At 41.6% G+C, this 22464-nt stretch overlaps 1 protein-coding gene across 2 annotated transcripts in view; it reads right to left on the bottom strand.

Moving 5' to 3' along the window:
• Window positions 1-22464, bottom strand: part of prdm16 (PR domain containing 16) — a 203326-nt gene that overhangs the window by 20286 nt on the left and 160576 nt on the right. For both annotated transcript variants that reach the window (XM_086052153.1, XM_086052147.1), the window contains exon 4: window positions 6304-6444. In XM_086052153.1, coding sequence (XP_085908279.1) covers window positions 6304-6444 — 141 coding nt within the window. The remainder of the gene's footprint in view (window positions 1-6303; window positions 6445-22464) is intronic.

Below are 22464 nucleotides of genomic sequence, written 5' to 3'. Positions count from 1 at the left end.
TAGTATTGATTGGTGGCGCTGGAGCTTGTCCACGGCGGAGACCTGACCTTTCTTTTCTCGGTGAGGCGAAATAGTTGAGAAAGTTGCGCGGCGGTGCGGAGAGCTTCCAGCTGCACTAGCACTTCGGTCCCGGTGGAGTTGACTACGCAACCCATACTCGCTCCGCCACTACTCCCGATCCCGGCCGGGAATCGGGCCGAAGGAGCAGACGGAGCCGGCCGAGCGTCAGAGGTCGCGGAGCGGCCCGGCAGTCTTGCGCACGCAGGGCGACAAATTCGACGGGTTCGCCTCCTCGAAAAAGGTGTACTGCCACTGCTCGGACTTTTCTCTAATCTAGTCACCGAGCGTCTTTAAAGATGACGATGATGAAGATGAGTCTCTCTCTCTCTCTCTCTCTCTCTCTCTCTCTCTCGCTCTCTCTCTCTCTCTCTCTCTCTCTCGCTCTCTCTCTTCTTGGTTCCTCCTCACGACCCCCGGTGCTCGCTCTCTCTCGTTCACTCTCATTCACACTCTGTTGTCGCTCTCTCGCGCTCTCTCTGTGGTCTCCCCGCCGGCCACTCCTCCTCGTCTTATCTCCAGCCAAAAACAAGGAGGACTTCTCCCACCGCCCCCCCCCCCAACCACCATCAACAGCACGCATCTAATATTGATGTGCGTAATGGATAAAAGCAAACCGAGTTACCCGCACGCGCTCATTCATCAGTGACACGCACGCCCGCCGACGACACGAAATACACACGCACGGAAAGATCATTCAAAAGACAAGTGATCGGCAATATTCGATCATGTTACATTTTGCACGAGTTTTTTTTCTTAAAATGTCAAATCAAAAACTATGTTAAGGGTAAGGATGTTCATACTGTTGCTTATTGATCATATTTTATACAGACGCAACAATTATACTGTGATTATTTACTCTGCAGTAATCTGTAATTGCAATTAAGAAACAGGTTAAGAGTGTAGTATAGTTTAGTGTCTTAAACCAATAATAATAAGACCACAGATTAGGAAAATCACCATGCAGTCACTTTTATACACATACATTTTATCAGTTCAGCATGTGTTTTTTATTTGGGGAAAATGTCTCAAATAATTTAATTCAAGCAAAACAATAACTTTTTTTTATAGCAAAGTGAGTGTGTAGGTGTGTGTGGCTGTGTGCGTGTGTGTGTGTGCATTCTACACGTGTATGTGTTTTCTATTCTACAGTAGAGCGCACACATGCACTCAGATGAGTCCTGACCTCTCCTCATTTCTGTCCAGTGTCCAGAGAAAAAGACGTCTCATCAATCAACCTGTAAGGCCCATAGTAAAACCCCCACTGTGGGCCTAGACGCACACACACACACACACACCCACACACACCCACACAGACGCTGGGTGTGTGCACATGTGTCTATTGATGAATCTATCCAGGGGTAGAGGCAAAAATATATAAAACCATTTGCCAAATTAAATCATGACAACGAAAATTAATTATTTACAATGTTGCATTTATGTTCAGCTTACAACATGAAAATAACAAATAAACAGACCAGACCCTCCTGTTTTTTTTTTTTTCTTTCAAGGCCATTTCAATTTGCAGGTGCACACTTTTCCATGAACTCATGCATTGTGCATGTAAAAGACCAAAAAAAAAAGGAAATCACTGAATGTGCTTCTAAAAAATACGCTTTAGCACTGAGTGGCCGTGTGTTGCGGAGTGTATAAATAAATGATGGGCTCATAACTGTGACGAACCAGTGACCAGGCAAACAAAAGCAAAGCCATTTGTCAGGCGCAAACTGCAAAAGACATCAAAAAGCAACCGCACACGTGACATTTACTGGGTCCAGTAATTCTGCACAATTTTCGATGGTGCTCTGATTCTTTCATTTGACAGTGTGTGGTAGTGGCAGGGGGCACTGATGTGAAAATCTTGAAAGGATTAGGCAGGTTGGTGTCGCCAGCCAATTGGTGCTTGTCAATCTCCGAGGCCCTCGTGTGTTCCTTCAGACTTGCTCCAAGTCTGCCTTCCTTTTCTTTCCAAATGTCTGAAGCTTAAATGGACACGGTGGCCCGTCCCCTCCGTGTGACAGAGTGACAGGTGGCAGGTCAAGACTCGAGGACGGAGAAAGGAGACAAAAGGGCGGCGAGGCACGAGGAGGACCCGGCTATGCAGGCGGGGATTAGGAAACAAATAATAGTGGAGTGACAGGAATGTGGAAACACAGGCGAGTCGTATGGAAGCATTTGGCTCCTGTCGTACGACTGTCATGTCGCATGTCATGTCATCTTACGCCATTCAAGGCCAAGTTTCACTTTTCCTACGGATAAACTTACATTCTCTGTTCGCGCATTCAAATAGACTACACATACCGATAAGACATTAACTTCTTTGGGCAATTAGGAGTATTGTCTCTTAAGTGGCGTACGCACATTCTGATGCCACGTTTGACTTGTCCCATCAGCGGTTGCCACCACGAGTCACTCGCATGACTCATTTGGCACCGGATGCCCTTTCTGACACAAACCACCACTAATAATTCATTAATTTTTTTTCCATTCTGGATGCAGTGGGATCATGCTGCCTCCCAAAGGTCAGTCTCGGTACTACAAAATATGTTCTCGTTTGGCGGACTACACTAACTATTGGCGTGTGTGGTGTACTGTGTTGGGCCTGTCGAGTAGACCCTAATGTGTACATACATAAGAACATACATGACCATTTTTTGTCGTGTGTAGGGTCTCTCACATAAAAAAAAAACCCCAAAACAAATGAGGTGTTAAAAATCAGTATGTTTACCCCACTTTAGTGACTTAGGAAGAGTCGAATTGCAGTAGCTCTTGTCTGATGCCGTACGTATGGGCCGAATTTGACCCATAAAAGTAACAGAGCCAGAAACAGCTGAATATAATGAAGAAATGTAAGCTGTAAGGCGAACAGCTAACAAGAAAGTTGTAACGTTAAAAACAGCATTAAACACCTGGACAATTATTATAGGACAAGGAAATATTGAGGAAGTCTTTCCATCCATCCATCCATCCATCCATCCATCCATCCATCCATATCCAAACGAACAACGTAAGTAGGGGTGCGTACTGAACTTCTGTTTTTTTACGCCAGAGTATCGATGACTTGTCTTTCGGTGTTAATTTTTGGTAGCCAGAGGTTAATCACTTGATCAAGATCTGTGTCTGGGATTTCAACAGGTAATTTTACATTCAGTGGAATTCGGCAGACTTCTTTATGGTTGTTAACTTATAAGGACAATGTGTAGAATTCAGTGCCATCTAGTGGTCAACTAATAGAATGCAACAGAATGCATGCAAGTAGGGCTGTTCGATTTTGCCTAACAAGAAAATCCCGATTATTTTCTCTCAAAACCGATTTTACGATTACGATTACGATTTCTTTATAAAATAAAAAATTAATGAAAAATGAAGTATTTTGAATGTCTTTTATTTAAACTTAATTTTTCTTTCTTTGAACTCAAAATGCCAGTCAATTTAACTTAATACACACAGAGCAATCCATTGGGATTAACAGCATTTTACTTACACAATACATTTCAGATCTGTTCTTAATTAAACCAATAATGAAAGGAGAAAGTGCATATACCCTCTGAAACAAAATCATCAACATGTGAGAAGGTAGATAGTCAAGTCTGTAAACCAAACAGTCTGTCAGCAAGTCATTTTGCCAACCAGCTCGTGACGAGCCTTTCACCTTTATCCCTGGTCTTACTTAAACATAAATCAATGATTAGTGCAAAGCTGTCACTCAATAATACAATGCACTGTCAAACTTAAAAGTACGGATGCACCGGCTGGCCAGAGGTCCCGTTGTAGAGGAGAAAAAAAGGGACGCCTTTCACACGTTGAGTTACTTGCTCACGGGTTGTATTGTACATGCGGGGCACACACTACACTACAGATCTATATTTGCCCGATTTATTAACTAAACGCTCACTTGCCTGATTAGAGATGACTTCACCTAAGATTATATAAATATAATTACTTTGATGTGATTGAGTATATTTCTTGGCATATTGTTCAAATGCATAGTGACTTTCACGCTAACTGAAGATATAGTTTTATTTTACGGCTATATAGCTAACTAAGACAAAAACGAACTAAAAATTGACGGTAATCGATTAAGCTTAACTTTAGCTGATGGAGACTGTAGTAACACTGATAAAATAAAATTATACAAAGGCACCACCCCCATCTGCATTTAATTTACAGTACAAAATAAACTTTAGTGTCTACCCTGTCTTATTTCTTCTTGATTCCAGAAGAAGTCAAAGCCCTTGAAGAGCTACAGTATTTGCTGATGAGGACGTGTCAGTCAAAGTAAGACAAGATAACACTCTGAGCACCACAGAGAAGGTTCATGCTGCAATACAGCCATACAAAGGTCTGTCATCAGCCCAAGCCTCAATTAATCCAATGACCTGATGGAGGAATGTGAGGGGCACATTTATAATGATTCTCAACTCTTTTATGTTATCAAAATTACAGAATTTAACTGGAAATCACATATACAATTCATTCAAGTTCTTTTAAACAAGCAATACAGGCAGTCCTCGTTTTACGAAGGAGTTCCGCTCCTACACTGGCGATGTAACACAAATTTCCGGATGGATTTGAATTTCGCCGTTAAAGTCGAAATTTATGTCAAAATACTTTGTATAACTAACTATGACTGCTGAGAAGTGGATGGAGAAGTAGGAGAGGAGGGCGAAAAAAAGCAAAGATACTGCCAGCACGCAAACAGACACGATCGAGACACTCTGCACATGCTCAACCGCAGGGAATGCTGGTCTTTGTAGTACAGGAAGTGCTTGTATGCGGAAGTGCGTTGTTTGGCACGCAAACCACCGCAAATACACAAGCAGAGGTAAACAAGCTCAGAGACGTAACACAAAAGCACACTTTTGGAGCGAGGTGGAAACCTTCATTCATGTGGTGAATGACATGAATATCAAGTGTTTCATTGACAGTTGAAAGTAACAAGCAGAAATGACGTCCATTTCAGTCATGACGCCGTGTGTCGCCGTACACGTATCATTCAAATGCCAGAGCAACTCTGTCCGCTCAATCATGTAAACAGGATATTCCGAATGTTTCGGAAATCTGAATTTTTTTTACTTTAACCCGAATATTGACGCATGTAAACGTAGTCACTAAGCTGCTGGGGACAAAATGGAGGAGGAGGCACGGGCAACGTAAAGTCGAAACATCATAGGTCGCGTACGTCGTGATTCGAGGACTGCCTGATTACTTGTTCTGTTTTTATGATATATTGCCTTTAAATATTCACTGATTCATTGTTCTTCATATTACAGATTTTTGATGTCATGATTTTACGGCAAGTCTGCCTCACAGTGCAGAGTTCGTGGGTTCGAATCCGGCCCCAGCCTTCCTGTGTGGAGTTTGCATGTTCCCCCCGTGCCAGCGTGGGTTTTCTGCGGGCGCTCCGGTTTCCTCCCACATTCAAAAAAACATGCATGGTAGGTTGATTGGACACTCTAAATTGCCCCTGGGTGTGATTCTAAACGTGACTGTGTGCCCTGCGATTGTCTGGCAACCAGTACAGGGTGTCCCCCGCCTACTGCCCGATAACAGCTGGGATAGGCTCCAGCACGCCCGCGACCCTTGTGGGGATAAGCGGTTTGGATAACGGACAGATGGATGATTTTACGGCATATGAATGTTAATTTCCCAGACATTCCTTTCTTATAGTGTGATTAGAATGGTTGGTTTGGCCAGCAGCAGAGTTCTGGATTTCTGTGTTCACACCTGACCAAACAAAGTGCATTAAGGAATTTAAGATCAAAACCGACTTAAGTGTGGACTCCTAAGAATAAGAGACACATATTGGGTCTTGCACAAACCTCGACTGATTCATTACTGGCTCAAAAGACATTGACACACATTGAAGTGCATTTCCAATTCTCGGCGACAGTACGGCGAAGGTGCAAATAGCAGATACAGTAAATGGATTCTCACACTTCGTTTGGTGATGGTTTTATGAGTCCAATGAGTGTTGGGCTGTTCTTTAAGCTACGTTACGTGTATCACTTCCTAATAACGCTGGCAACCGGCCCAGTGACTGCCACACAATAGAACCATTCCTTGCTCATTACCAAGCAACATATTTTGCAGCCACAATGGCAAACACACAACACATGTGGCAACCCTCTAATCGCTCTGAGTGGATGGGAAACAGGAAAGCAAAGCGTCAGTCGTTGTCGTGGGACAAAGACAACACAACAATGTGTCTCTTATGTGGACTCCAAATCCAAGCTGGACACTCACCTGGTCTCCAGTGAGGTGGCAAGCGGCGAGGTTCTGCTCCTCAAACGAAGGGGCGGAGCGGACATACTTGAGCCAGCTGCTGCTGGGGCTGTCCGGGCCTGTGTCCAGGGCAAACTTGATGTTGCCCATGTCATCCACCACCTGTTTTAGGAGCAACAGGTCCAGTTTTAGAAAAGCAGAAATTGACGATGCACGATCAAGTTCACTCAGTCACCAAAGCATTCAAAGTTTGCTTCAATCGGCAGCATGTTGGTAACGATTCAAATGCAGCTGACGGCTACGAGTTTGACTTCACCTGTCACCTTTCAAATGCAGAGCAGCAACAGGCCAGCTAACCTTGTCGTGTCTGACAAACGTGAGCGTAAAAGAGGGAAAGGGGCCATTCCGGAGAGCGGAAGGAAGAGTTGACCAAATGTGGCTTCTTTGACTTGTCAAGGGACTTTCTCTGGCACATATTGATCACCCTTTGTAACCCCTACAACCCCCCGGAGACAGGGAGAGAAGGATTCGTGTTTCACAGAGAATGACAGAAGATGGAGGTATGTGGCAGGAAGTGGATGGAAAAAGGAGGGCTCTTTGTTGAGTAGCGCAGGAGGAAGGAAGGAGTTAACAATGGATCGTTGCTTAAACGTGAATATAACATTGTATTGTGAGAGGAGGAGATCGTAGGTGCCATTCATATGACATAAGTGCGTTTGAAAAGTGTTGTCATCTTATTTGGCCCATCGTCCATGTTAAGGAGCATGAAAATGCAAATATAAAATATGACGGAAGTTTAATTTCACTTCCACACTATCTGGAAGATATATTTGTCGGTGAAAATGGAGGTTGTTGGAACCGATACAACAATGGTGGACCACAGAGCAGTTCTTGTTCATCTGACGTCAAATTACAATCTCACATTTAAGATGACTACAGGTATTAAAATGATTTCAGATAACAACTGCATGGCCGGACAATAACAATACATTTACATTGAATTTTATTTGAAAGCGCTTTTCATAGCACTCAAAGGCGCTTTACAACAACACTAAATGATTCAAACCTACAGTTTAAAACAAAATACACACAAATTACAAAGCGCACATAAGCACTTGGCGCACATATGTGTGTGGTGTTTCTCCACTATCCCATCACCAACTGCTGGCCCGACAGGCACATGACTCTGATTCCGTCGTTTTTGCATGTCCGTGTGATGTGAATTGTTTGACAGCGTTGTCGTGTGTAGATGAGACGTGTCCAAAACGAAAAGGAAAACCACATTCACTACTTGAAACTTCCTAAGCTCATCCAGTGCACCAAGCAAGGATTGACAGTCTAATTTCCCCCCCCCCCCCCCCCATGCTGCATGTAATACCACGCCTGTGTGTATCCTCCAGAGAAAACGAGCTTGACACAGAGCAACCGGCCTAATTACGACTCCCAATCAGACTGGCTCAGCAATGGCCTCGAGTGAGCGTGACGTGACGCTTCTAATCGTGGTGAGCAGGAAGACATCAAGGTGCAATGGAGAAGAACCAACAAGCCTCTTGACGTTTTTAGATGCGCACAGTTCATGAATTCACAGAGCTGGCCATGTTTTCCAGAGCCATGTTTTTTTTTTTTCCCCGGCTCGTAAAGTGTGAACGGTCATGTTCTTGTTGTGTGGGTGAAAGGGATGCCCGTGTCGAGTTTGGAGGGTAAATATGTAAAGTGTCTGGCCGGAGGTGTGAAAGAACTGGTGCAAGCGTGCTTGTTCAGATACACACAATTGCATGTGTGCGTGGTTTCAAATTGAAGTGTGAGGACTTGGGCTGAACAATGAATCAAATTCAAATCGACATTACAAAGCAGTAAAATGCATTTTTCAAATTGTAAAGGCTGCAATATGGGGGAAAATGTTTCATTTCAGTCAGTTGGTGAGGTTTACTTTGAATATATATATATATATATATATATATATATATATATATATATATATATATATATATTTGTTTGCATTATTGTTGGAATCTGATTTAAGATTTAATGATTTATGTTCAAGCCACACTTGATAGGTAGAATTTTGCAACGTTGTCATCGTGAACGCTTAAAAGACAGAAGTGAAGTGAAAGTGTTTAATAAGTTAACAATTGACAATGTAAGGATAGATAAACTGTCTTTCATATTAATTCATGGTTCATATGACCTTATTTGAACATTTTAGGTACTGTATAATACATCTGACATTGTTTATTGTAGTACAGATGAATTTATTACTTGTTTGTTTAAAAAATGCATGGAAGAGGACTTTGAGAAAATAATTGCATATTAAATCGCAATTGCGATATTGAGAAAAAAATGCAATTAGATTATTTTTCAAAATCTTTCAGCCTTTGTGAGTATATCCCTTATATATCCGTTTGTCAGACTGCCAATAAGTCAGTAAAGCTTTGACACATGTTTACTGCTAGTTAATGGGAGATCAATACTTTGTAGATGGGGCGTGCTGGCCAACAGGAATTTCGGGGTAAATGTGTGGATTTTTCCCGAAATGCCCGTCTATTCTCGGGCCGGTCGAACCGCGTGACGGCCGGCCATGACCCAAATAGCCGATGAACTTTTGTAGTGTGACGTCCGCCGTACAACACCAACTCCCCTACATCGACGATTACATTAAGGCGATCGGTGGCTAACGGTCAGCTGCAGCAATTTTGTTTATTTGAAAGCTTTAGTCTACTGCAAGAACATGAATATCATAGTGTTTCGTGTTTACAAAGTGGTTGCACCGACAACTGGCCTGGCATACACATTAAAGACCATTTTTTAATCATCTGAACAGAGGTATTGTCATTTGTGCAGAAAAAGCATTCCAAAGGAAGCATACTGAATGCATGTGAACGAGAATCTAAAATCAAATTCCCTCCTCACAGCTATTGCATCTTCTGTTTCCACTTCACAACCTCCAACCATTAAGCCATTCACACCCACCAATACTTAACACTCTTCTCCTAATATGTACTGTATTCTACAGACTGCTCATGTTTAGAGGGAAAAAAGGCTTGAACACAGGTGGAGTCACAGAGTTGCTGTTTTTTTTTTTCTTTTTCCAAGGGTGAAAGGGCGTGGCAAGGTAGCCAGGCAAGCACAACTTTCACATGCTTACATACTAAGCGTGTTGCAGTTCATACACACTCCAGGCTTCCACCCCTCTCACTACATTTCACGATGCACCCGAGGGCCTGATGGCGAGCTTAATGAGCAGCAGACCTGTGTGTTTTTGTAAGTGTACATGTGTGCGTTTGTTGTTGAGGAGGCCTACTAACACCCTGTCTCCGGGTGCAAGGCTGATTTATAAGGCTTCAAATGAGGTGCAACAGAGAGGGAGAGCCAGAACAAGCCCACAGCTGATTGTTTGTTTATTTACCTTTTCCGTTTCATTTTTCTTCCCCCAATCCTCACGTGTCGTACGTGGGAAGAGCGCTCTGTGCAGGATGCACTATATGGCATGAAAAATTCTGACATCAATGTCTGGATTTATTTCAGTTTCAAAGTGAGTACGATGACTTAATTATAAGAAATAAGAAAATACTACACATTTTGAGGCAACCTAGGAATTTTACAGTACACTTAATTTGCGTGACAGTGTTTATCCACATTTTCAGCTTGCCATGATTTACATATCTGTTTTTCAGCTAAAACACTGCCTGTATAATTCTACTATTATTTAATTACATTTGTTTTCCAAAAACAGATAAGCATGTTGTTGAAAAATGAAGAAAAACATCCAATAAATAAGACCAATCATTAAAGTACTCACATATTGTTAAAGAAAATATATTTTTTTCTCAATAGATTTGAATCTTCGAGGCAATCAAAGCAGTGAAGCTCCAACTAGCATGCGTAGGTTGAATCCTATGGCACTGCTTGCAATCTTGAAACTGATGCTAAAATGAATGACAGCATATCTTACAGTGTACCAATAGTTGACGGAGGAGCATTAGAAGGAACAAACACGAGCACCAAAAGATTCCCAGGAGAGCTAAGTGTGAAAAGAGAAGCGCCCGAAGTGGACAGGATGCAGAGCAAACTCCACAGGAAGCTCCGATAAGAGCGCGACACTCCTCTTGCTCCTCGCCTCACAAAGGGGAACCTTTGACAGCTAGGAACCTTTAATGGATGTCTCGACATGCCATCCCCTTCGTCAGTTACGTGTGACGGATGTGAGAGGCGCGAGGGGCTGAATTAGAAGAGGAAAGTTGCTTGTAAGGACAGACACCGGTGACAAGGTGCGTATTACTTTCCACTTTGACTGAGGGAACAAAATGGAAATGCTGCTCGACAGTGATTGCGATTCCAATGCAACGTGGAGATAGAAGCACTTTGCTTTGTTGCAGTGTTCGGGGTGTGTTCACAATCTATGCGTGTTCAATACAGCCACGGTGATTTTATCCATACATTAGACAGGTAGAAATAGATGTTTTCTATATGCTAATGACAACTTCAGGTTGACAATCACAATCAAAGAACTATATCCAAAATCCATTTTAATGACCTAATTCAACAGTAGGCTATGCTCACAATTGTGCTTCACACTTATAGAATTTCACTGCTTAACACTGAGAGCGCTTTCGAATATTTTGGCCGTTTCATGTCACTGAATAATTAAGCAACAGCAGCGACAACAACGGTGTTGTCAATAGTGCAATCTTCCCAACAAGACAAAGTACAAAACAAATCTATTGACAGTAATATAAAGCTTGCTATCCACAGATCTAAAAGCAGTAAGCGTTGACAAGGTCAAATTGCTCCTTGGTCCAAACTGTATATATGAGGGAAAAAACGTACACACTTCCACTTGAAGCAGTTAGGGGGCGACCTCACATGAGAGATAAATACCAGACTAGGAAATTACACTTTTCTACAGTTGCACATTGAGTTGTTGAAAATATAATAAAAAGGGTAGACACACAAGAATTACACGCATACGCACACAGTGCTGACGGCCGAGCGGAGAGCCGGTTGTGGAAGTGGAGCAGTGACAGTGACAGATTGAGTGGCTGTGGAGTGGACTGCAGTGCCGCTTGCGAGAAGTGTTGCAAATTAAGGTGTAGGACGACTAACAAGGAATAAAGAAGTGTGTGTGAGAAAGTGTGTATCCTTTCTGGAAAAGTGTCTCATTCCAGTTGGAGGCCCCTTAACACACCCACACATACACACACACACGCGCACGCACACATATGCACACGCAGACTAATAAAGTGGTTGACAGAGTACAGATCCCCACATCCTCTGATCTATACATCAGTGTGTGTGTGTGTGCATGCGTGATGGATGAATGGACCTGTTGAGATGACCCTATACCCTGACAAATTAGTCAACAGTCTAAATGAGTGTGCTATATTACAGTGTATCCTATCTATAGGTAGCTATAGACTAGTGAAACAAAATGTCATTTTTAAAATTCATTTTAAAGAATTCCCTCATTTTTAGCAGAGTGAGTTAGTTAATATAGTTAGTAAAAAGTATGTATAGTATGTGTAAATGCAAGTCACATATTTCTAATGAAACAACATTTTTCCTAATCGTATTATTTACACTTTGCTTTGTAACAACGTTTTTTTTTTTTTTTCTGTCATAGAGAGAAAGGACAATGACTCGAAGAAGATCAGCTGGAGCCATATTGTGCACATTGTCTGTATGCGTGCGTGACTGTGTGTGTATGTATGGCATATGATTTGTGCTGTGATACTGCACCTACGACGTAGACAACATCTGGCAGCCTATTGACAACTGAAGAGGAATCTGGCCGTAAATCCACAAACACCCCCACAGAAACACACCCACACACAGACACACTTAAATAGGTACACTGTCAATAAGCTAAGGGCGCAGTGTTGTGTGTGTTCTGACATGTACAAATGTGTGCGTAATGTACAGTATGCGTGATTTGTGTGATGGTGAATGAAAACGTGTTAAATGTGACCCATTTTAGCCGGGTAGCCAGAGTGACATAATTAAAAAGCAGGCTGCCAGGGCCAGGGCCCAGGGCCTTGTAAAAAGCCATCTGGGCAGCGTGTGTGCGTGCGTGTGCGTGTATATGTGTGTGTGAAAATATTGCGAGTGTCAGAATGTGGGTAGGCTCACTAATGACCCAACTTGCTTCCCTTAAATTAGCACTCATAGTTACGCAACTATCATTTGCGGTGTGTGCGTGCGTGCGTGCGTGTGCACAGTCAATGTCACAACCTTGTGCTCTCCTCCTACTTCCATCTGAAATTTTGAGCTTTAGAATTGGATTGGTATTGGGAATGTTTATCTGTTTAGTTTATTACTTGACGCCAGGGTGTATAATTATAGCAAGATGCCGTAATTATCATCAGCTACTTAAACATACAGAGTGCGCAATTCTGATACATCATTATTTTAATGCAACGTCCAGTTTGTAATTGCTGTAAGATTGAGTCCATTTATGATTGATATTGTTACGGGACCGAGTAGTTGAATTTCGTCCTAGTTTTTACAGTAGCAGCAGATGAGGCCTACTTTTGAAATCAACCAAAACTTCGGCGCTAATAATAAATAAAGCAGAGACTACTGAGAGAATTAAATGAGCAACCGCGCCAAACTTGCCACGTTCAAGTAACTTGAAACAGGAAGTGTGCATGCTGTGAAAAGGGACATGCAGTGAGTTTTCAGGCTGGGGCCTCATTAATGCAAGGCCTTGTGTTATTTACAGCCTCTTATTAAAAGCCTAGATGAGTGTGTGTAGAATGACTGCGCGTGTGTGTGCGCTAGTGTGTATTCCACCCTAAATGTTTTGTGTGGAGGTGATACGTTCAAAGTAAATGCATCAGTTTTACGGGCGTGCAGGCTTTTTACAGGCTCAGCTTTATTATATGTATTTATGGCAATTAGTGAGGAGATATATTGGCTCATTACAGCCAAGCAGGTGCTGGCTAAATAAGGAGTTATACGAACAGTACATCAGGGTCATACACACTGTGTCCCTTGGAGTACCCACCCACCAACCCACTTTTTCTTTCTTTCTTTTTTTTTTTTTTCAACACACTCCACTCTTCAATACGGCAGCACGTGCATTACTTATAATGATTGCTAACAGACCCAAGAGAACAAAGTGGGTAAAAATGTTTCAATATATATTGGGAGGAAAAAACACAGTTAGCTGTTTATTGCCGGGTGAGAACTCACAGTGGGCAAACAGCTGTTTATGGGTGACAGGAACTAATGTTTGATGGTGCAGCTGAGTTTGTTTACATGTACACACACACCCATGCTTGCACACACACACGCACACATACACACTTATTTCATTGGTTATTTCAATACTTGTGTAAGTCCACAGTGTGGTATTTCCCCATACATTTTGCAGGCTTGTTTGGAACAACTGAGACTTTTATGTCCCTCATAAGCGTGATACCTTGTGGATGTTTTGTTGTAAGTGCAGCGGATGGCTTGTTTCTTTCCATCTTCCTAAATGGGACTCCATAACTCAATGGACTCATTTAAAAGAATGAAATATGTGACTCATTTGAGAAAAGAGAGTAATTCATTTCATCCGTTTCAGGACACTTTTGGTTCGGTACTAAAAGACTTTTTCAGGGGATAAAAAGCTGCGAATACAAGACAATGTTAAAAAGAACAAAACAAACTTGTAAAACAGTGGAATCAATAGCTTTACATGAACATATTATAAGACATTGCCATATGTTCTTTTTCCAGTGAATTTTAGTCTGTATTCTCTACTTATATATTTTGGTCTCTCTCTCTCTCTCTCTCTCTCGCTCTCTCTTCATCTCTCTCTCTCTATCTATCTCTCTCTCTCTCTCTCTCTCTCTCTCTCTCTCTCTCTCTCTCTCTCTCTCTATATATATATATATATATATATATATATATATATATATATATATATGTGTGTGTGTGTATGAAAAATGGCAATACTTCATGAATATTAAACTAAAATATCTTTATCGAAAAAAAAAGTTCTAATCTAGTGGGAAAACTAAATATTAATTTCCTGAGCGCAAGCAGAGCAAGTAAATCTCTCAAAGGTTGTACATGCATGCCAAGAATAATGGCAAATAATAATGAGAGGAGGAAGCCTGCATTCAGCGGCAACACAACTTGACCTGCACTCTATCGACTGACATCGGAAGTGAAAAACAAAATAGGGACAATTCCTGGAACTGGGCAAACACAAATAGGGAAGTAGTGTTGGCCACACATTTGAAAGCATGTAACACTATCAATTATTTATTAACACCCGAATAAAGAAAATACTTCCTTCAATAACATTTTCTTTCATGATACAATGGATAACGCTGAGGAGTGAACAAAAAAGAGAATGGGAGTCATAAAAGGTTTGACAAGACTAGTCTTGAAATCCAAAGCAGACAAGTTGTTTCCAATACGAGTAGACTTTTTTTCCCCCCAATTTACATGTCAGTTGCTGTTCAGCATCAAACCAGAATTGCTCTTAACAAGCTCAAGTATCTCATTGCTTGTATTGCTGAGGAGGAGACTGACAGAAAACAGTCATCTTCTTGAAATGCCATTTGGAGCGAACTGGGACAAGATGAAACAGAATCTAGGAGGTGCACAGCATTTTAAACTGGAGCAGAGGACTCATAGTCAAACTTCATGACCATTGATCAGAATGCAGAAAGCCTTTTTGTCCAAAATTGTACAAGCACCGCTACATTTGAACGGGACAATTTGACAAAAACATCAACAAGCATTATGCTCTTGTTTAATTCTGCAGCAAATTAGTTGTTCTCACAACGACACTTCCTGCTAGAGCTGTATGCTTAATGAATTGAATCGATTAATCATTGTTTTGTGGTCACGTTCATTTTTGTTCCCCTTAGCGGCTTCCATAGCCTGCGGACGCACACTCTTTATGCTGAGGACAAGGCGGCGCAGCTCATTTCCTAAACTCCTGCTAAGAAAAAGCCAATTTTTCTAGGGATTATTTCACATTGTTTTGCTTACGAGAAGGAAGGAGCTCGTTGGAAGGCAATCGCAGAGTATCACGCTGGATATTGTCAGCGACATGGTGCCCGTTTGTATGTTGCAAAAGCAGTCATTGTCTACACATTGATTTACTTCAGTGGTGGTAACAGCTGTTATGATAAACTATATTGAATGTGTACTATAGTTTATCCAAATGTATTACACACTACGCCGGGGTTTATTCAAATCAGATTAGTGCGATATGGCGCAAAGTACAAAGATTTAAGCAGAGTTATGCTCGCATAGGCATCATAGCAGAGTATGCGCAACTCCTCACAACAATACAGATATTTTGCTGCAACACACAATTCACACATACTGTAGTGTACTTGCCGTGCTGAAAACTTGCTACAAAAACACTTTTTTTATTTTTTTTACTGTATGTTCAAAACCTGGGTTACTATTTTCATTTTAAAAAAATGTGAGGAACAAAAGTGTCAAGACTGTTAACTTCCTCAACATCTCACATCCTGGCCTCACTGTTGGCTTACCTGTTGAGAGAAGCCAGGTTTTGTCACATGCAGTGCCAGTTTGGGTGTGTTTGGTTCTGCTTCTGCCCTGCAGCATTAGCTGCAGCCAAAGGAGACATACATGACGCTAGGAGACGTGTGTCTCTCCTCCAAAGGGATTGCATAAATATCTGGCAATTCTCATCCCCCACTATTGGATAATTTCACGTGTGTGTGTTCTCTTGTGATGTGTCCCTCAGTCTACTTGGGTGTACCTGAGCTCAACATGAGACTGACAGAAGCCAGGACAGAAGGCCTAATAGAGCTTTTCTCATTCCCAAGTGCTAGTGAGAAGGAAATGGGCCATTTCGCTGTTGTGTAAACCATTGTTTCATTTCCACACTTCTCCACGCTCCCTTTCTCCACTCTGTTATTGCTCTGGGTTCTGGCCCGTGTTCAAGTGTGAACACAATACAGCTATTGAGAGCCCAGCTCACACCTTCTCGGTCAAAGCGGCCTTAGTGACGCTTTGAGCTGGCACATCTCGCCGTGAGAAATGACTTCCTGCCTTGATGTCCTGTACTTCATTTTGTTGCGCTTTCTATTGGACGGGCGGAGTAAACACACCCCTGTGCCCCATCCCTTCGTCTTACTTGTCACCCTAACTCAGACTCTGGAGGGCCCCAATGTGCAGGTAATGGATCCTGCTTGATGACCTTCCCACAGAGGCCCACACAGCCAACCTTTAATTAAGAACGCTCATCTCCTCTTCCCAGAGTGAAAGGGGGAGGAAATGATAGAACAGGTTCAGAGTATCAGAATGTGTGTAGAAGGACCCTTCAGCCATGTGGTTTGTGTTAGAACCAATATTAAACGTGTGTCTGCGGGTCCAGGACTGGCTGATGGCTATCAATCCACCCTTTAATGGATGACAGGATATATAGCGGCGTGGCCCCACCAAGAGAAGCTAATGGCTAAACGAGTGCATAAAGCCTACTCGTTTTGCCGTATATATTCTCTTGCCGTCGCAACTGCTTAAAGGCCTGATTTTGACTGGATGACTACAGTATTTGAGACTAGGCACGTGATGAATAAACTAGCAACTTTTAATACAGCGCTTGCAATATTTGTTTCTTTGGGATTTGACTTGATGGCAACACCACTTGGCATCTTAGGGGATAGATATCTTTTTTTTAGTTTTACACAAAAATGACACATAGAAGTGGGTAAATTTTCTTTACATTTTTAAAACATTTCTTGCACAGACAACATTACCAACGTGGTCTCCCTTCACACATGATGTATTGAGTGAACCCTTGTATGTTACAGGCCCACCTGCTAACGGTGAATCCACGGTATAGGGACCATTTAATTGCTCTGCCTACCACTATACATTGCTGGGATAGAGAGATGAAATAAGACTAACTGAATTTTCATAAATAAATCATTTATGGACAGATTAAGTGAAATACCATTATTCCCATGGCACCCTGATGATCTCTTATGACACGCTTGGGTGCCACGGTACCCAGGTTGAAAATGACTACTCTAAAAACGCTTAAAAAAAATATAGCCATAATTTCTTAAACAAATCTCTGCTAATAGCAATTTAAAAATTGTCTTGTGTGAACAGTAGTACAGTAAAAACCTTGACTATTTTTCTTCAAGTTCTTCATATAAAAGAGAGATCAATCAGTCATTCATTAATAATTAATCTGCAGTCATAAGCAAACACTAAAGTCTTAGTATGAGAGGTGGAAAAATGTGGAGGAGGGTGGGGTGTGGGGACAGAGAGCGATAAATGAAGAGGAGGAGCAGCTGTTGATACAAGCCTTCTCCTCTGTGTCACAGAAGAGATAACTGGGCTGCCAGTGTTTACACACACCAGTAGTAGTGTCATCAATCACACACATATTGCTCCCCTCTCTCTCTCTCTCTCTCTCTCTCTCTGTCCCTCTCTCTCTTACTGTCTCTTCCTCTGTCGCTCACACATGAGTAATGATGGGGAGGGAGGATTACTGAGAGGCGACAACATATTGCCTTATTACTGCGACAACCATGTCAGATAACATCCTATTCTTCACGGCTCATCTCTTTCTCACAGACACAAACACGCATTCGCACACGGGCTTGCACGTAGTTGCACTTGCCGCTGCCAGTAAACTGCACTAAGAGCCGTTTAATAGACTGTAGGCATTAATGGTTTGCTTCTTGCCCTGTGGTATTTATGGGGCATTCTATTCAACGAAATAACAAAGACAACCGTTTTTTTTTTTCATTGGGGAAGGATAACATGCAGTGGAGATGTAACACAGATCACAATTTAGCAACTGGAATGGCGGGGAAGCTAACTGAATTGTACCTGGGAGCATTGCTATGGACTCACTGAGGGTGTTGAAACTATCCATTAAAATCACAGCAGCAAGTAACAATGGATTTCACACTATCATTTATAACGCATAACGCTGCTATTAAAAGTTACTTTTAGACCAAAGGGAAGAAAAAAGCAACAACTTTGGAGTGGTTGTACGCTCCCTGTGCTCACATTAGAATTGAAGGTATAATTTCACTTACAGTCGATGGAGAATGCTTCCTTAAAGGAACGCAATCAGGAATAATTGGCCAATCAACATCAGGAGCAAACACTCCTGTAAAGCTCACATGGTGAGGCTGATGGATACAGTCTGTACAAGCGTTGAGACTATGGCATCTATTAGATAATTTTGCTCCACTGGCAAGCTAACAGGATTTGTCGTTAAGGCATTTATTAATAATAATAATAATAGTAATAATAATAATAATAATAATAATAATAATAATAATAATAATAATTGTATAGCGCTTTAAAACACTCATATGCGCTTTATATGGTAAAAAAAAGACAGATAAAATAACAGATCAACAAATAGGGCAAGACGAATGCAAAAAAGACAATCGTAGTACTGTACTAAAAAACTATATGGGTGAGATAGTGTGCAGAAAATGACGATAAGATGATTAAGTGTTAAAAAGCATGTGGAAACCAATTTGTTTCTTTGACTTGTCATTATGATGAAATTACCGATTGAAAGGTGCCTTTAGCATTTTCACAGGCTGTCATGCAATGTGTTTTCTCACTGGAAGCTGCTTTGATTGAACATAAACTCAATAAAATCTATGTTTGGACTGGTAAAATAAATCAAATCACATGCGAGGATGGAATCTGACTGTGCCTGATCAATAGCACCAAGGATACTTAAGTATGTTGCCACAGTTCATCACTACAACACTCGGAAAACATTCAAATAATTTTGAGCTTTTGATTTTCAACTGCTTTCTTGTGGGTTTTGTTTTGGGCCGTATTTAAATGATATACTGTCGTTAGGTACTCAATGTTAGCACCAAATGATGACATTCATTCATCAGTAACAGCTTTTGTCTGCCTTTTCCAGCTTATCTGTCTTAACGTGGACTTGTGAGCTTGTTAGTTGTACTAATTACTGCAAACAACACAATGAATCTTTTTAGCCTGGAGAGACATATTCACAATGACCTCCCCGTGTGCTGGAGCTCAGTGATCCTGGGGGGTATTTAGGAGGTAAACATGTTGACTGCACCTCCACCCCGCCATGCCACCATCCATTTACTTGCCCACACATAGCAATTAGAGAGCCAATTGCTAATTTGGGGTTGGTGCATATATGCAAATGGGGGGCAAACAAAAGAATCTGCTGATGGATGACAAGAAACGGTGGCGGCGAAGGCACCATGAGGGGATATTTAGCACCACGCCGCTAATTAAAAAGCCATAGCATTGAAAGCACTGAGGTAACTCATTAGCTGCAGCCTAAATGAAACCACATGGCCGTGGTGTGTGCTTATGCTGGATAGCTTTAGAAGAAGGAATACGACAGAAAATGACACCCTAAAATGATTGATATGGACTTAAGCTGAGAGGTCCGCACGTGCCAAATTAGCTCGGTTGCATGGGACCTCTGTGCTATTACCCATTAGCTTAGCGGAAAAGGGGTAGCACCCTGAAGAAAGGTTACCATAAACATGGCAATTAAAACTAAAATAGGATAAACAACATGTTGGCTGATGGAGGGACTGTGTGGGAATGATTACAGAGGCAAACTATTGTTGAGGTGGGTGACTAGCTATATTGATCTGTGGCAATGCAATGCAGCAATGCGAGAGTGGCACCCACTGATTGTCTGAGGGTTTGGTTGGGAATGAACAGATGTGCACACACACTCATTGTAACACATGCATGCTTTAAAATACATGTGTGCGGTGTGTGCGATGGCTTTTCTCCAGTGTCAATGGTGTTTTTTTTCCTCTGGCAATTCATTTCATCCCAGCATGCATCGTCACGGTTGTTGCCCTGTTGCCCTTTGGAGAACGCAACCCTCTCTTAACATTTACTTTATCATTTCACAATAAAGCCTCCCGACGCACACCTTTTCCCACTGAAGCGGCCCAAGAAGAGAAAAGCAGCATGGACAAATGGCTGCTGTGGGATCAATGGTGCAAAAAATTGTTTTTATTGAATGCCTCACATATCCCGAAGACACAGATAAGAATATGGCGGTGGGAGGACTGTTGTGTATGTTTGTGTATAGGTGAGAATGGTTGGTTGAGTGCACAAATAAATGAGATTATTGATGTTACATGTCGAAGTTAATGGCTGACGTTTGAGCGTGGGCTTGCTGATCAGAGAAAAAGAAATTTGGATCATGACCTGAGATGTCGCTTTGTGTGCGCGCGTGTGTGTGTGTATGTGTTTGTGTTTTTGTGAGAGACTGCTAGGTGAGTATGACTACTTATTCAAAGCCTAAGCGTAAATCGTTCAACTTTTAAGGGCCCATTTAATTTTGTCTGCATATTTGAGTAAAAATGGATGGCCGTTTTTGGAAAAATTATAGCTTTTCCGTTCCAAAACTGTTCTAATATTTACTAGTCTATTGTCGTATAAACATACCCAAACACTTCCTGAACGAAAGCACACAAATATTGGTCTTAAAGTGTTAGTTATAGTCTGCTCGATGATGTCATATTGTCTAATGTTATTCCTTTACAGTACCCCCTTCAGTTTAGACCTAGACTTAGGTCAAGAGCGTTCATAAGTAATTCAGTGAGACCCGACAGAGGCACGCTTTCACCTTTGGAGGCTCCAAACAGACGTGCAAACACTGACTCATGCAAAGCCTCATTTTAAAACATCTAAATCCAAAGTATTTCCATTTTAAAGCCAAAAGATCCTTAATTCCAGTTGATGACATGGTTCCAGGAAAAAAAAAAAGTTTAGATAGAGATAAATAGATGAATGATGGCCCTGTGTGTGTTTGAATGTGTTTCTGTGTGTTTTTGGTGAGTGCAGTCCAATAGCTGATGGCTGGAAGTGCCACGATAAGTGATGTTCCCAAACTGTGTGAAATGAGAACTCATCCGCAGGATGTGTGTGCGTGTGTCTAATGAATGTGTGTGTCCACTCACAAAGACACATTGAGAGGCCCCATGGCCAAGGAGAAGCTTGGGCTCGGTGATGGGAGTCAGAAATCTCATCTCATTCACAAAGCAAACATTCCAACTTTGCCGTGCTTTTCAACACTTTCCACAAATTCTGCTCATTCCCAGCGCACATCATCTTCATGAGCAAATAGCACTCTCCTGGAGGAAAAGATCTTATTTATCCTTACCAAAAATGAACTTTTTTCAACTGAGTGGCCGAATGGACCTGTAGTTGTGTCATTATTTCAATGAACATCAACATCCTACCTTTTGGGAACAATTGGCACGCACCACTATGATATGGAATATATCACTACTTGATATGGCTGATATGATGGTATGCACTAAAACAAACAAAAAAATATTGATAATCCATGATATGACTGCTAAAACTTGTTGTTTGTGTGGAATTGGTAGTTGATTGATGGTTTCTTGAAGCAATTGAGGTCAAAGGAATCAATGATGATTCTCAAAAAGTTTGCTAAACAAGGCCATCATTTAAGGGAAGTTGCAACAAGTAGAAGCAGACCTCCACGGTGTCTTAACTTCGCTAGGTGAAATTATTCTATCCTAATACAACAATGGCATGGAAATGGGAGTTCAAAAACAGCTTCTACAAAGTACTATTCCAAAAATATATTGAAGAATCCAAACAATGTAACCATTAACTGATTAGTTAATGAGTTAAGTAGACCTATAGTTGATCAAAGACAGTCAGTTGCTCCCTAATGATGCAAAATGCATCCTGAAATCAATTAACACATAGACTTAAATACAGTAAATTGTCTAAAAATCACCTAGTTGATGCATAATATAAAGGCATAACTCATAAATCTTGCACTCCTAAAACTGGTGTGTCCTCACGAATTGGTTAAAATAGCTAACCCAGCGCTCGGTCAAAAAAGGGCCGTGCCAATACTGGGTTATTTGTACCCAGCATATTGGGTTGGGGATTGACCCAATACATTGGGTTAAGATTTTGATCCAACAAGGGAGAAAAAAAACACCCATACTGATGAGCTAAATATCACAAGAATCGGCAAATTTCAACCTGCATCCCTATAGGCCTATCCAAAGTTAGCAGTTTTACCCACTGAGTGATGCACGTTTTTAAGAATGCTAAATTCAGTCTACTTCAGCTTCAGTACACATTTGCCCACAATAGACCGGCTGCAGCTCTTCGGCCCACCAAAATCAGCCCATTAGCCCAATTTGCTGGGTCAAAATT

This window comes from Filicampus tigris, chromosome 1 (genome assembly GCF_054856515.1).
Source record: "Filicampus tigris isolate MCC_2025a chromosome 1, RoL_Ftig_1.0, whole genome shotgun sequence".
NCBI lineage: Eukaryota > Metazoa > Chordata > Actinopteri > Syngnathiformes > Syngnathidae > Filicampus > Filicampus tigris.
This window is presented reverse-complemented; position numbering and strand designations above follow the sequence as displayed.